This window comes from Anguilla rostrata, chromosome 11 (assembly GCF_018555375.3).
Source record: "Anguilla rostrata isolate EN2019 chromosome 11, ASM1855537v3, whole genome shotgun sequence".
Taxonomy (NCBI): domain Eukaryota; kingdom Metazoa; phylum Chordata; class Actinopteri; order Anguilliformes; family Anguillidae; genus Anguilla; species Anguilla rostrata.
Window position 1 is genome coordinate 17083989 of NC_057943.1, and position 13886 is coordinate 17097874.

The 13886-nt window shown below is 42.2% G+C and overlaps 1 protein-coding gene across 3 annotated transcripts; it reads left to right on the forward strand.

Annotated features, from left to right (window-relative positions):
- Positions 1-642: 642 nt before the first annotated feature.
- On the forward strand, positions 643-13845 carry wu:fl23c11 (interleukin-17 receptor C). Of its 3 annotated transcripts, none has more exons than XM_064298342.1 (17): positions 643-922; positions 3164-3652; positions 6223-6247; positions 6521-6649; positions 6742-6846; positions 6990-7093; positions 7328-7433; positions 8156-8197; positions 8322-8461; positions 8641-8703; positions 9318-9378; positions 9754-9992; positions 10481-10531; positions 10625-10676; positions 11466-11567; positions 12204-12242; positions 12398-13845. In XM_064298342.1, the coding sequence occupies exons 2-17, from the start codon at positions 3506-3508 to the stop codon at positions 13189-13191; spliced, it is 2199 nt and encodes a 732-aa protein (XP_064154412.1). In that variant the 5' UTR covers positions 643-922; positions 3164-3505; the 3' UTR covers positions 13192-13845. The 3 variants fall into 3 exon arrangements, with proteins under 3 accessions (XP_064154412.1, XP_064154413.1, XP_064154414.1); XM_064298343.1 differs by having other exon boundaries at positions 3167-3652; XM_064298344.1 differs by having other exon boundaries at positions 656-742.
- The last annotated feature ends 41 nt before the right edge of the window (positions 13846-13886 follow it).

The window sequence follows — 13886 nt, forward strand, 5'->3', positions numbered from 1 at the left end:
CTGAATACAAGGTATTCTTTTCCCCCTGTATTTCATATATATAATTCAACAACGGGCAGACCGCGCCGAATTGCAAAAACCAGAGGAGCCAGGAAGGTGCTGAAATGAGTCTCACAACTTCTTTGATTGTATTCTAATCATAAAAGATCTGAGTCGGTATCCTTGCTATGTTACGGAGTGGGTAATCTTGCTGTGCCATGCTGATCATAAGGTGAATTTGACTGACAGATAACAAAAAAGTATTATGACTTAGTATACAGGTGTTCCAAGGTAGAATGAAACGTGAGAAATGGAGACCAATGTAGGCTAATTTGTGCCTTTCTCCAGTCGTGTTGAGGACTGATGTTTGAAACTGGGCTCAATGCTGACAGAAGTCTAGGTTGCATCCTATACATAATTTACCACTCTTTTCCACACATCTAACATCGATCACTCCGCCCTCTCATGTTTGTGTTGTTTGAAACTCATAACATTTTCACTAAAAAGACGACAAAAAACAAGACATTGGCATATAATGTTTTGTTAGCCGTCGAGTAGAGCGTCAATATTTATTCCTTCGGTTACTCTTTCTTCCCTCTCTCCTGGAGCACTTTTTTTTTAAGTAGAGGAGGCGTGTCTGTCCGTTTGCGGTTTGGTCGACATTTGGACCCAGAAACCGCAGGCAGACTATGCACAAGGAAGAGTATTTTTTTACTTTCAAGATTCCAGTACAACCAAGAAGTACTGCGCTTTTTTATTCTAGGTAACTTTAGTTGTGATACCATAGGATGATAGCTTTAATTACATTGTCTTTGTGTGTGCGTGTGTGCGCACATATATAAATGGTATATTATGTGTTTCTGTTTCGATATTTCCCTATATTATAAATAGGCTGCATATTTCACGTTTTTTTGTGTGGAATATTCTTACAGTCCATATACAGGTGAGTAAAAAGTTGAGCGGATAACCTCCAAAAGTAGGCTACATTTTACATAACAATGCTTACTGTAAATAGAAGGAAATCATATGTCGATTGCAAAATGAAATGTTTAAGCGGGTAGGTTACCGGGAGCTGTCTGTGGATTTTCTATATACTTCATCGCGCTGTTTTCTTTCGTATTTAGTGGGAGGCAGTTTTCCATTTGGTTATACAGTATTTTTTGTGTCAATGGGTGGCTGTGGTTTATTCCACACTTTTGCTCAAGGATGTTTGACTTGTATTCTAAAAACTAAGACGCGTAGCCTACTTTTAAATGGAAGGAGCACCTGTCCAGAATCAACCCCGCAGTGTGCAATACGCAGTGCACACAGAAGTTGATAAGTAAGCCAGAAGCAGTAACTTCTGCTTTTTTTAATTAAAGTCACCGTACAAAAGAAAACATCAAAGACATGTGGTCACCTCAAACACATTTGTAACGTCTCTTCTTGAGGAAATCATGATTTCCTCAAGGAAAGGAGAAGGTCACTCGTTTCCAACTGTAGTTCGATTTCTTTAATGAAGAGGATTAATGAAGATTGTGTGTGTGTGTGTGTGTGTGTGCTTACTTACAGTTTTCTGTTGGGGTAGTTTCCCATAGTTTGCTTACAGTTTTCTGTTGGGGTAGTTTCTCATAGGAGCGGTTATTTTTACCGTGTGCTGTTCCCTGAAGAGATGTTATTTTTTTCATGTTCACTGGCTCCTGTCCAAACTGCCACGCTCCACTGCTTCACCTGTGGCTAATTCAGCATGTGTCTCTGTGAGAGATCATAAAGATCACACGTGACTGTGTGTGTCAGTCACGGCAGTCAATAAAGAGCCTGGGCCGATTCCTTTGTTCATGCAGCATATTTGCACAGTATATGTACAATAACGACAAGACTTGGGTGTGATCTGGCTATTAGTGCTGCTCCCCCTCCCCCTCCATCTAAGCCTGAGCTTAATCTGATGTGCTCCTCAATAGCCGTGAAATATGGATGTTGTCTTATTTATTTACTGCAGAAGGCTGACATATGTTAGTTTCATGTCTTGTTTTTATTCATTCTGTCATTGTGGAAGGCTGAACCAGGCCCGAGGCCTAATGCCCATGCCATTGTTGAGAAAGAGAGAGTTATGTGAGTTATGTCACATGGCTATACAATAGCTCAAACAGCAGTCCTCCTAACATGCTCTGCTATCATATGTGTGAAATCTGTTCAGTTTTACCAACTTTACACCTTTCAAAAAAGATCAGTGAGGTGAAGAGATGTAAATCATCAAGCTTCCTAAATTTAGGGTTCATAAGAACAAATTTATCCTAACTGCCACCATGCGTTTGGCTGTAATTGTCATCATGCATTTGGCTGTAAACTTAAACAAACCCACTCATGTTTTTCAGGTTCCTGTTGGGCTAGATTATATCATATCAATTTGGACGTGTCAGTCAAGGCTTTAGTGCCTGGCTATGTTTTAGGAAATACAGGCAATATATTGGGAGAATCAACTATTAGATTTGAGTTTTCCTTTTTGGCTGGACCGCAACAGGGGCCAGCCCTATAAATGTGAAAGTCTGTGACTGAGTCATTGAGTGATGAAGTTACACCATCGGTCGGCCAAGTTATGAAATTACACCATTGGTCGGCCAGTCCAGCCATATACTAGGTTTTGACCTGGTCTTGTTTAGTAAGTGATGCAGTAGTCGCAGTTAGTTGGTATCAGCACACTGTCATGTTTTCCTAACTCAAGAACCTAATGTATTGGCTCATGTGGTTACAGTGGACTTAACACTTTTCCACTCAGTTATTGTACAAAGCAAATCTTTTTTGCTCCCACTGCTGAGCTAATATCAGTGACAAGTGAGTTCACAGCTTTGGCCCAAATTTGTTTGAAGTAACAGGTCAATAGGTAGGCATAAGTTTTCTTACGTTTTCAGGGAGTGTGGGCAGTCTGCCCTCCATATGAATTTTTCATTTTACTCAGACAAGAGGAAAGCAGAGAGGGTTACAGAGAGGTAAGAACACTGCTAGTGCCATGGTTGGGAACTGAACACCCAGCACAGGGGGCTTAGCAAATGGGTTGAGTCCTATCCTACGGACTGCACTACACAGTCTCCCCAGCATTTTTAAATGTATCAATTTATTTATCACAGCCCAATTTTATCCCATTTGTTAACTTTCTTTAGTTCTTCATTCTTATCTCTCTCCTTCTCTCCTTTTTGTCTCTCTCTAGCAGGTAACCCCAGAGTTGTGGGCACAGTTCCTTTTAGTGGTGTCTCATTTCAGGATTTTGGAGTCTGGCCAGCTCTTGCCTGAATCTGTGAATAGCACCACAACTCAGCAGTGGTCAGTTTGTCCGAAGCTGTCAGCTGACAGTGGAATGTACTGAGGACGGTAGACGAATGGAAACAAATCCGGAACCTGCAGATAACCTGGACTGAGAATGGAGTTTGAGACCTTGGGAATGAGCAGGAATGAGAGCAGCTAAATCATCACCTGCACCACCTAAACGACCTGTCGGGGCAGTCACACAAGCACTGCTGTGGAAGGTGCAGCAGTGCTGACTGCGGGGAGGATGGAAAAGTGTGTTCCACAGGTGGAGGGGTCCATGGCTCACCTGCTGAAGCTTGGTGGGGTGCTCCTATCATTCAGCCTGTGTGCTACGGCTGTGGTCCTGCAAAAGATTGAGTATGACCAGAATCCTCAACTTACCTGTGCACAGGTAAAGTCAGCATAAACCTTTGGATATTTATCACTGTTTTTTTTTAAATATAGTTTTATATGACAGAAGGTCAAATATCCAACAGAGCACTGCTATTCTACCATTGAGCACATTATTCACCATGAATTTAAACGTAAATCAATGCATTATACCTGAATGATGGGTGAAACCACCTTGGATTAGAGCATTCATTAAGTGGAAAATGATTATTTTGCGACTTTGTTATTTCACGTTTGATTTAGTTTTTTAACGAAGGATCATACAGCGATTCCCAGAATGCATTTTAGAAACGTACTCTACGTACAATAATTATTTGGGTAAGTAAAAATGGAAATTTCCGAATAAATTACATGGTATTATAAGATACCATTTCTACTGTATGTGTTATACTGGTGATTTATTTTGCATTGTGGAGACAACCGCAAAAAATATGGTGTGGCAAGTAATTCCATAATTTGGGGGTCTTGTCATCAGAAGTCATGCTAACTTTTAGTCAATGTAAATTTAGGAAGGACAAGGTAACACGTTTCTTTAGATTTTAAGAATCTAGTTGGATTGTATACAACTGTGCAGAATAAGTGCAATGTTGGTACTGTAAGAAACATGATTACACAAATAATTGAACAAATTGCATAAATTGCAGTGTATGTTGGTAAAAACTGAGATGAGTGATATATGATCAGTTTTCTTGGTTGTTAGATATAGAATTTGCTATAGGAGCATTATTGTAGAGTAGGCAAAGTTGAGTTTGCCAGACAATAATCATTGCATTTACCTGGAGACAGAGTTGGAGAGGAGCCGTTTTTGTTTGTTTGTTTGTATGTTTGTATCTTTGAGAAATAACAATTTTAAGAAGTTCGGCAGTGAGATGTCACATGAAATGTCCTTAGAGTACATTAAATGGCAGAGAATCGGGATCTAGTTTTACATTGAACAACCTAACCTTAAAGTTTCAGTGTTTAGAAATAATTTTTCTGCCCGGGAGAATAAGAATAATAATCTAGGTTTTTTCAAAATGTACTGTAACAAACATTGGAGTAATATTACAGAATATTATAGCATATTTTACAGTATATCAGAGAATACACTGTAAAATATACTATAATATTCTGTAATAATATTCTGAATACATGTTTGCATATCTCTGAAAGTTGAGAAAGAGCAAACTGCTGTGCTGTCACAAAACACAGAACACAGAAGTCTTTTGAACTGTTGATGTAAACTGTAACACAGAAAACTTTGTACTTTTCTGTATTCAGCAGAGCAATTCCTCATTCGTTTGGTTGAAAAAAAATGTCCACTTGTCTCTCTCTGGCGATTGTGCTGCTTTTCAGACTGCTTTACTTGCATTCTCACATGGGAGCTGCCATGTATTTGCATGTGTTTATGCCTATGTGTATTTACTACAGGTACAAACATTCTTGTGTGTATTTATTTTTCTGCATGGACGTGTGTGTGTATGGATATGATGGATTTGCTGCAACCTCTGCTTTTGATCTGGGAGAGCACTTGGAAGCTTACGGTCTCCTCTGATGCTTGTGCTATCAGATGATGTTTCTTATCACACTGCTCTTCACCAGTCAGGCTCAAAGGAAGACACTTCATGTGCAGCTTAACAGCTGGCGGCCAATCGGTGGGGAGGGGTCATTGGTGCACCTGGCCGACTGAAACCCCCCGTCGCTAGGCAACTCTCGAGCTGATCGTATTGTCTTGTGGGGCTACCAGCAACAGTCTGCACTGACTGAGTCCAGATTCCATACCCAACCGTGGGGCTTATCCACACAATAGGAGTGCCTTCCTCTAACAGCATGAGCCATCCAGCAGCCATACAAGCCCATTTTTAAGAGAATTTAAAAAATTATATGGCGAAAATATAAATAAAAAATAAAGAACGTGAAACCATTCTGCAGAATTTGTGCCTCCTTGCAGAAATGACCTCAAGAGCTACCTAAAAAAAACCCTAGAGAGAACCAGAGAAATTAAATGGGGCCTCACTATACCCGAAGACACTGGAAAGGCAGAGGTTTAGTGCTCATATCTTATTCATGGCCCCAGCAGAGCATGACACTCAATCCCATGGCTTGTGTAGAATTTCCATGGTGGTGGTCTGTTCCCAAGGTTACAGACTCCTTGTGGTGTGACCGGGAAGGCAGCGGAGCATTGAAGCTTAGAAAGTGCTTGTTGCTAAATAGTGAAACAGCCCTTTGTCTCTTTTAAGTCTTAGATGCATAGGCTCCCTAGTACCCCTTTAATGCATAGGTGAATCAAAAATGTCCCAGTCTGTTACAGTTATACTTAAGGAATATGGTCTTTCATGAAGGAAGACTTGTGAGATGGAGGAAGAGTGTAGACCTTGGTGTTGGTGGCAGTGTTGATTGTGATGTAAGGTATTAACATTGTGGTTACAGTAAAACTGAACTGCAATGAATAAAAAGTGCATGGAAACACCAACTTACCTCAGCTTAGCCAGGGGCTTCACAGCTGTATTGTAGTGTGTGTGTGTGTGTGTGTGTGTGTGTGTCTGGAAGTCTATAGTGTGGAGAGTAAAACTGTAAATTCTTTTTCTTTAGGGCCTCACAGACTGCAGAGTGGAAGGTGAGTGGGATTTTTTAGAGGGTGTGCAGTGTTTTGGGTGCTTATGGCACACAAATATGGGAGTTTATGCACCGGGAATTGAACAGAAATAGAATGTACCTTGGGTTCACCAAGTACTTAATCTGTTTTTGTTGTTGTTTCTCTGTGGTACACATGGTGAGTTTGTTTTTCTGTGTCTGCAGTACATGCTGTGTGCTTTGTCTGTTGATGAGGCTCTCTGTGTGTCAGCTGTTCAGATGATGCCCTGTCTCTGTGTCTGTTGCGCATCTCTAGCTGAGGACCTGTTTGGACATGACTCAGATGTGGATGTCAGTAGACTGGACCTCAAGGCATTGCTGTGCTGCAGTAGGGGCAGTGACTGCAGGCCTTGCATACAGATCCGTATTTACCTCACTGTCACAGGTAATCTACTGTCTTTTATTATGTAAAAGTTGTTTGTTGTACAGCCAGTAATCAGTGTGTGAAGTGTGCTTTTTGTATGTCCTGTGTGAAAGCACTCTATGATGACCAGGAGCTGTCAGGTTACCAGGTGGATGAAGAAAGCAAAGAGCGAGAGGAGGAATGGGGAAGTGGCGAGCATATGCTCCCCAGCCAGACAGGTCTGATGGAAAAAGAGCAACTGTTTCATATAGCAGCCGTTCCAAGTAGTCTTACTGTTCTCTGTATTGGTCTATAGCCCACCAGTCTGTTTGAAAGTCATTGTGTTTTCCATTTGTCTGTCTCTTTCTATTGTGTGTTGCAGAAGCCTCAATAAATGTGTGTTACACTGTCCCAAGCTTTTTAAATGAGTGCAAGACACTAAAGTTCACACTGCCCCCTCGTGCCATGGAGGACCATAAGTCTGGGGTAATGAGATGGTTGTTTGTGTATGTGTGTCTGTTTGTGTGTGTGTCTGTGTTTCTTTATTTACAATTTGTGGAAAAAAGTTACTGAAAAAAATGTATCTGCAAGATAAATTATAATTTTGTTGTGAGTAAATTAAACAATACTCCATCGTATATTTGTTTTTGTTCTTATAACACAAGCCTACAGGCCAACCCTTTGCCCTACCCTTTTCCCTGTGATGTGTGTCTCCTACAGATGTGGCTGTCACTGGTGGTATCTGATAAGTTGTTGTTTGGAAGTCCTGTGTTTGTTACTGCCAAATCCACCCATGAGAACGTCACGCTGCCCGCTGAAAACGATGGTAAACCTATACCCCTCTACCACACATGCAACACACACAGTACACAGTCCATCTCCTGATACTGCCAAATATGGACAATTTTGTATCTGAAATACCCAGTTATTATAACCCAGCTAGTATTTTGAGCAGCCTTATTCAATCTCCTGGATTATCCAATGCCCTATTTAAATGTTCATTTCTAACCAAGTTTGGTAGCTTAGTGGAAATGCCAACTTTAATGCGAGTGCAGGACATTGACGGTGCATCCGTACTTGTGCTCTTGGTACAAGCCAAGGACCACTGGATCTCCTGTGACTCTTTATGTTTATTGCAATGTGAAAACTAGATACATGTATTAAAAATGAATTAAATAATGAAATTGCTCCTTTTGAATATGCTGCCATACCTATTTTAATTTTTACTGGTTAAAATTTCATGTGTCCGACTTCCACTGGTCCCATTGAGGTCAGTTACTGTGCTGCTTAACAGCCTTCAAGACTGTCTGGGCATCATCATCAGTTAGTCTGTGATGTCATTAGCATCACTTTGAGGGCCATGCATGAAATAGGGATGGGAAAAAGGACTGTTTATGAATGTTAAGAATTAAGGTTGCATACCATTCCATGTGTTATGAATGTGAAATGCATTGTTTTAAATGAAGAATGTGGAATGGAGTTAGAATGTAGTCAGGGTTTTTTTTTTTTTTTAAACCTGGACTGAAGTGCTCTCTCTCCCCTCCCCAGTGTGTTCCCGAGCCCTAAAGAGAATTGTGAATGAATGTAATGGTAAGTGATTACAACTGCATGCAGTGCTGCACCTGTTTTATGTAGTCCTGTATCATTATGCTTCAGAGTGTAGATTTATGAAGACATTATTTCTTTATTTACAACTGATGGGTATGTCTGACAGTGCCCAGACTGCTCACTGTCATTGACCGAGAGAAGGGTGTGGCCACACTGCAATTGGATGAGGAGGACATGAACTACTCTTTCCCAATGGGATTGTGTCAGATATATGCAGAGAGGGGAGACTGCAGATACCAACAATTGGTCAGTTTTCAACCTGTCATGACAGCTGTTTCAACTTCTTATTTTAGAAGAATGATTTCTGTGCATTTCATATTTATATAAACTATTTAGAATGTACAATGTATAATCTCAATCTTAATCTCAATGTGATATTGAAGTCTTCATATAGTTTACTTTTATGTTTTGTTTTTGGTGTGTAGAACTCAACAAGCAAGAAGATTATGATTCCGCTGCACTCTGTCACTCCCTGCCTGTGCTTTCAGGTAGTATGGCCTCATTAGTCAAAAGCTCAGTAATGGAAAGACATTGCATCAATGTGAAATGTCAAGGCGCTATTTTTCGTTTCTAGCTTTAAGCTCAAGCTGAATCTGGCACATTTTACCAGTGAGCATACAGTATGGCCCCCATGGTCCTCAGAAGTAAGAGACACAATTTAAATTGGTTATGACTTGCACAGATTCCGTGGTGAAGCGTCAAACCACCTGGTTTCAGATGGGTAACCTTGATAGACTGGGTTTACTTTCTGTGGCCAATCTGACACGAGTATTTACAAATTCTAATTAGTCAATAGCCCCAGAGAGCTGCTGTTTCGAACATACCATACGACCAGCTTCAACACATGTATTTGAGTTCCTTCCCTGTCAAAGTCCTGCCAGTCTAGCAGTCTTGTGTTTAATGTTCACAATTTATGTCAATGTATTCTCACTTTCTCTCATCTTCAGAGGCCACAGCTGGATGGGTGTGTGAGTGACGATAATGTACCTCTTTCCCCGGTCCCTGTCTGTTTCTTTTCCTCTCTCTCTCTCCCACTGCTTCACCGCCTCTCTGTTCCCTCTACCCTTCTCTCTCTTCTTCTCTCTCTCTGTTCTTGTGTCAGGTGTGGTGGATAAAAGATAATGCGCTGCGTGTGAACAGCTGTCCCTTTGTGAACTACACAGGTAATGTTGGACAGTATGGACATGTTTTCAACCATAGAACAGAGAAAGAAAACTGTGGCCTCACAGGCAATAACTGCTTTCCATTCCCAAACTCTCTAAGGTCAAATCTGTCGATTTGTTTGAGCGACTGCAGAATGGATTACAGATTATTTATTGGATAAGACCGTAATGGCCTTCAAACTGAGTTAAAAAGTTAAAAAGTTAAAAAGCTGAAAGCCATTTAAGAAAACTGTTTATTAGCTGTATATTTGTTTATGGGATTATTGTTCATTCTCTGTGCAAAAGAATATGCTGTATTGTGGTACTTTTTATTCTGATATAGGAACATTTTTGTGAATTTTATGAATGCAATGTAATTCCTCCTCCCTCTGCTAGAGTTCCTCAAGAACATGTGGGACAACGTATCAGTGTCCGTGGATCCCGTGCCGACAAACGGCAATGACACGGTCCTGTCCTGGACCCTGAGTGCCCCCTGCAGGGTTGAAGCTGAACTGTGGCTGTGCAGAATGGGAAAGGGAGGGGCCGGGCAGGGGTGCGGAGAGGTCGAGGGCTCCAGGCTGCGACTGCAGGACCGCATACTGACAGACTGGCAAGTGAACAGTCAAGGGCACTGGGTATGTGCACCACACTGACATCTCAGGCTTTTTAAACCACCAAACTGCTGGTGGAATACAAAATACCAACGGCTTTGTTGTAGTCTGCTGTTTTTGGCCTTTGGCCATAAAAAGCTGCACTTTATTATTTTGTTACCTACAGGTACGGTAATTACGATCTTATCATTTCAGGGGTGGATTTTGCATTTGAAATTTCAACTGATGTGTGATATTCTTTCAGTTTATTTGGCCTGGGCTGCTGGGTGGCTCATCCAGTAAAGACACTGTTCTAGTGGACTGATTGTCCTTGGTATGAAATACTAGACTGGTGTAGAATTCGGACCGTGCCTGTTTTGACTGTGGCCAGGAGCCCTGCTGGACCATGCACATCTGGCGCTAGCGTCACACAAATTTGGGGAAAAAGGGTGGAAAAAATGTATTGGACTGTTGGGGAAAAGCAATGTCTGAACATTGTTAGGGTTGCATTAACTGCTTCTCAATCCATACAGATAAAAGGAGAATTTGGCAATACGGATCCTCATCCTTCGCTGTGTGTACTGGTATGACACTCTTTTTCTTTATCATTTTCCCTTTACTCATGTACAGATAATGAGTGGCTGATCTCCAAGGTAATTATCTGTCTCTGTGCACAGGGAAAGGTGCAAGGAATGAGCAGTGAGCTGGGCCCTTTGTGTCCCTTTGCAGGTATATGTTTTTATATTATTTCATTTTCAGTGCATGTTTTCATTTGACCCAGATAGTACTTGTGCGCGATGAGCCATGTTTTAAATATTTACTTAAGTTTCTGGCAAAATTCCAGCTTTATTATGGCTGGTATGATGCAGTTGTGGTTTTATGCAAATACATGCACTGCATGTAAATTCAAGTGGCTTGTACAGTGATGTTATACATTGATATGGGTAGCTTATTCTTTAAGACATAAAATGTCACAGCTGACTTGAAAAGCATACACAATCTTTAACTTATCATTTGAAAAAATATTATATTTTTAGAAAAGGCTATCAGTGAAAAGGAAATATGATAACAGACACAAGACCTAATCAATGTTAATAACTGTAATCTTTCTTTGTGAATTGAAGCTAGAATATCTTCTGAACCATTTCTCAAGCATGCATTGTACGTATTTGTAACCTCATCTGTATGGTTCATTACCATACAAAGTTCACATTGTATTAAGTGTTTTACCCTTGAAAATGATGTAGAATCCAACCTGTCATAGTCAAATAGTGGCTATGCAAAACACTTTATTTTTGTGGTGTTGTTCCTAATAATCTCATCCATATCCATGCTAAACCTTTCTGTTTCTGTAGTGTTGGTGATGAGGTTTCTACCAGTCTAAATGTTGTGTCAAACAAAACCTTTAGTGAAGACAATTTCATATTTGGAAATCCTGCTGATTTTCCCATGTTAACCCTCTCATGACAATAGTTTTGTTCTCTATAAAAACTTTACTCCGTTGTATAAACTGTTAAGGTTCAGCTCCAAAAGGTCACTGGAGCCTGACAATTCTGGTCAGTGTGCTGATACTCTGTCTGGCGATCCTGGGCGCCTACCTGCTGCAGAGCAGTCTTAAAGGTCTGTATTAACACACACACAGACCGACATACACACACACACACACACACACACACACACACACTGCTTATTTATTGAAACAAACCAGTTTTGCCTGTACCATCAATTTTTTGAGAATACAGTATGATAAATATACTCCTCCTATCATATCTGCACCTGCTTGCTCTCATGGTGGTGACAGATAGTCCAAAGCTGAGTTTGAAAGGGCATATAAATTTGAATTTGACGGCAAATGAAGTATTATATAGGGGAATACAGATTGCACTAAATTCGCTTAAACATTTTTAGCATACAACCACTTTCAAAGCACATGTTACTCTTGCCTCATATTACCAGAACGTCCCCAAACCACCAGAACATCAGCAAATGTTCACAAGTCAGTAAGGGTGGGTCTGTTAGCCTGGAGGACCTCTGTTTTCTCTTTGTCTCTCTGTTATGCCTCTAATGTGCAAAATGAGATTTAGACATTTCCTGCATTTCTGTTATGTCATGGTTGGGAATAGCACAATGCAGACTTTTTCAATTGAGAAATGAATATTTCAGGAATTGTTTGAGCAATTATGGCTAACAACAAATACATTTTCAATACTTACATTTAATACAACAATACCAGTGCTGAGCTCAACTCTCTTACAGGTTGGGTGTGGAAGTGTTTCAAAGATGAGGACATAAGGGGTGAGTTGTTTTATTTGCCTTTCTGTCCGTGTGTACCCCCCCCCCCCGCCCCATCCACCCCCATGTATTTCCTTTCTCCCCTCTCCTTTCTCCATCCTACTCTCCTCCCCTCTTTCTTCCTCCATGCCCACTCATGCTTTTTTTTCCTGTCTCAGGTGCAGTTGGGGGTGGGCAAGTTGTGCTGCTGTACCCCCCAGACCCGGACCAGGCCCTCCCCGGGCTGGTGTGCAGGCTGGGCTCTTCCCTGTCGGCTCTGGGCTTCAGCGTGTCTCTGGACCTGTGGAGCCGGGGGGAGCTGAGCATACTGGGGCCCGTGCCCTGGCTGCACTCCCGGCTGGACCGGCTGCAGCGGCACGGGGGCAAAGTGGTTCTGATCCTGACACGCGCGGCACTGGAGAGGGCGGAGGAGTGGGGGCGTTGGGGCAGGGACAGGGATGGGATCTGTGGAAACGGGAAAGACAGTGAAGAACAGGAGGAGTTCAGCTCCCACTGCTCCCCTTACGCCGACGTCTTCAGCGCGTCGCTGAGCTGCGTTCTGGCGGACTACCTGCAGGGCCGCGCTGGGGAGCGCTTTGTCCTGGCGCAGTTTGAGTCTCTTCCCCCCCTCCCCCTGGGGAACGGGCAGCCACTGCCCGAGCTCTTCAGGGGCCTGCCGCTCTTCAGCCTTCCCTCTCAGAGCCTGGGCTTCCTGACCGAGCTGGCGGTGGCCCGCGGGGGGCCCAGTCGGCGGCGCCGGGCGGGGGGGTTACGGGCGGCCTCGCGGGCGCTGGCAGTGGGGCTCCGGGGTTTCGGGAGCTCAGGGGGTTTCCGGCTACCGGGGTTCTCCCCGGGCAGTGCTGCTGCAGGGGTGGAGGACCTGTGGGAGACTGTGCCCCTACAGCCATGCCACACACCACCGCCATCCAGCCCCAGCTCCAGCCCCAAGTCTGGAAATGTGGCCTGGGTGTAGGGGGAGGGGTGGGGGTCGTCACTACATGTGAGCGGCAAGAGAAGAATGAGCACTGAGTGGGTTAGGAGGCTTACCCGATCCACATATATCAACAAAGACAGGCACTCCAACTGTTCCTTGTTGCTCAGGCATGAGTGTGAGTGACTGATAAAGGATTATTCCAGTCTTATTTGTGTCAGAGTTAGTGCAAACACTGGAAGCCTGTTTTTACCTCATGAATTTCAGTGTGATACCACTTTTGTGGCATTGTATATTAGTTGTACATTCAAGAAGGATTCTGCATTTATACAAAAGGGCCCAAACTACTCTGACATTCAGTTGAGTCAGTACCATGGCAGGTAATTTTGCTTGACATTTTTACCTTAAGATCTGTTTTGTAAATTCTATGTGTAAAATATGTGAAGGCCTTTCTTTTTAAAGATGTTCAGGCCTCATTGTTCATTGTTTGAAAGATTTGATCTGTATATTTATGTGCATATTGTGTGTAGCACAAATTATGAACTACAGAAAAAAAGCTATTGAAGGAAATGTGTGTTGTGTATTTAAGAGATGTATAAAGTTTGTGAAGATACTGTTTTGTTTTTTATTTAATTAACTGTTTGCTATTTTGCTGTCAATACGTAGCAGCACAGCAATAAAGTTGAGTGTCTCTGAGGTGCGTGTAAATGCTTTCTGTACATGCGCAATATAAACCC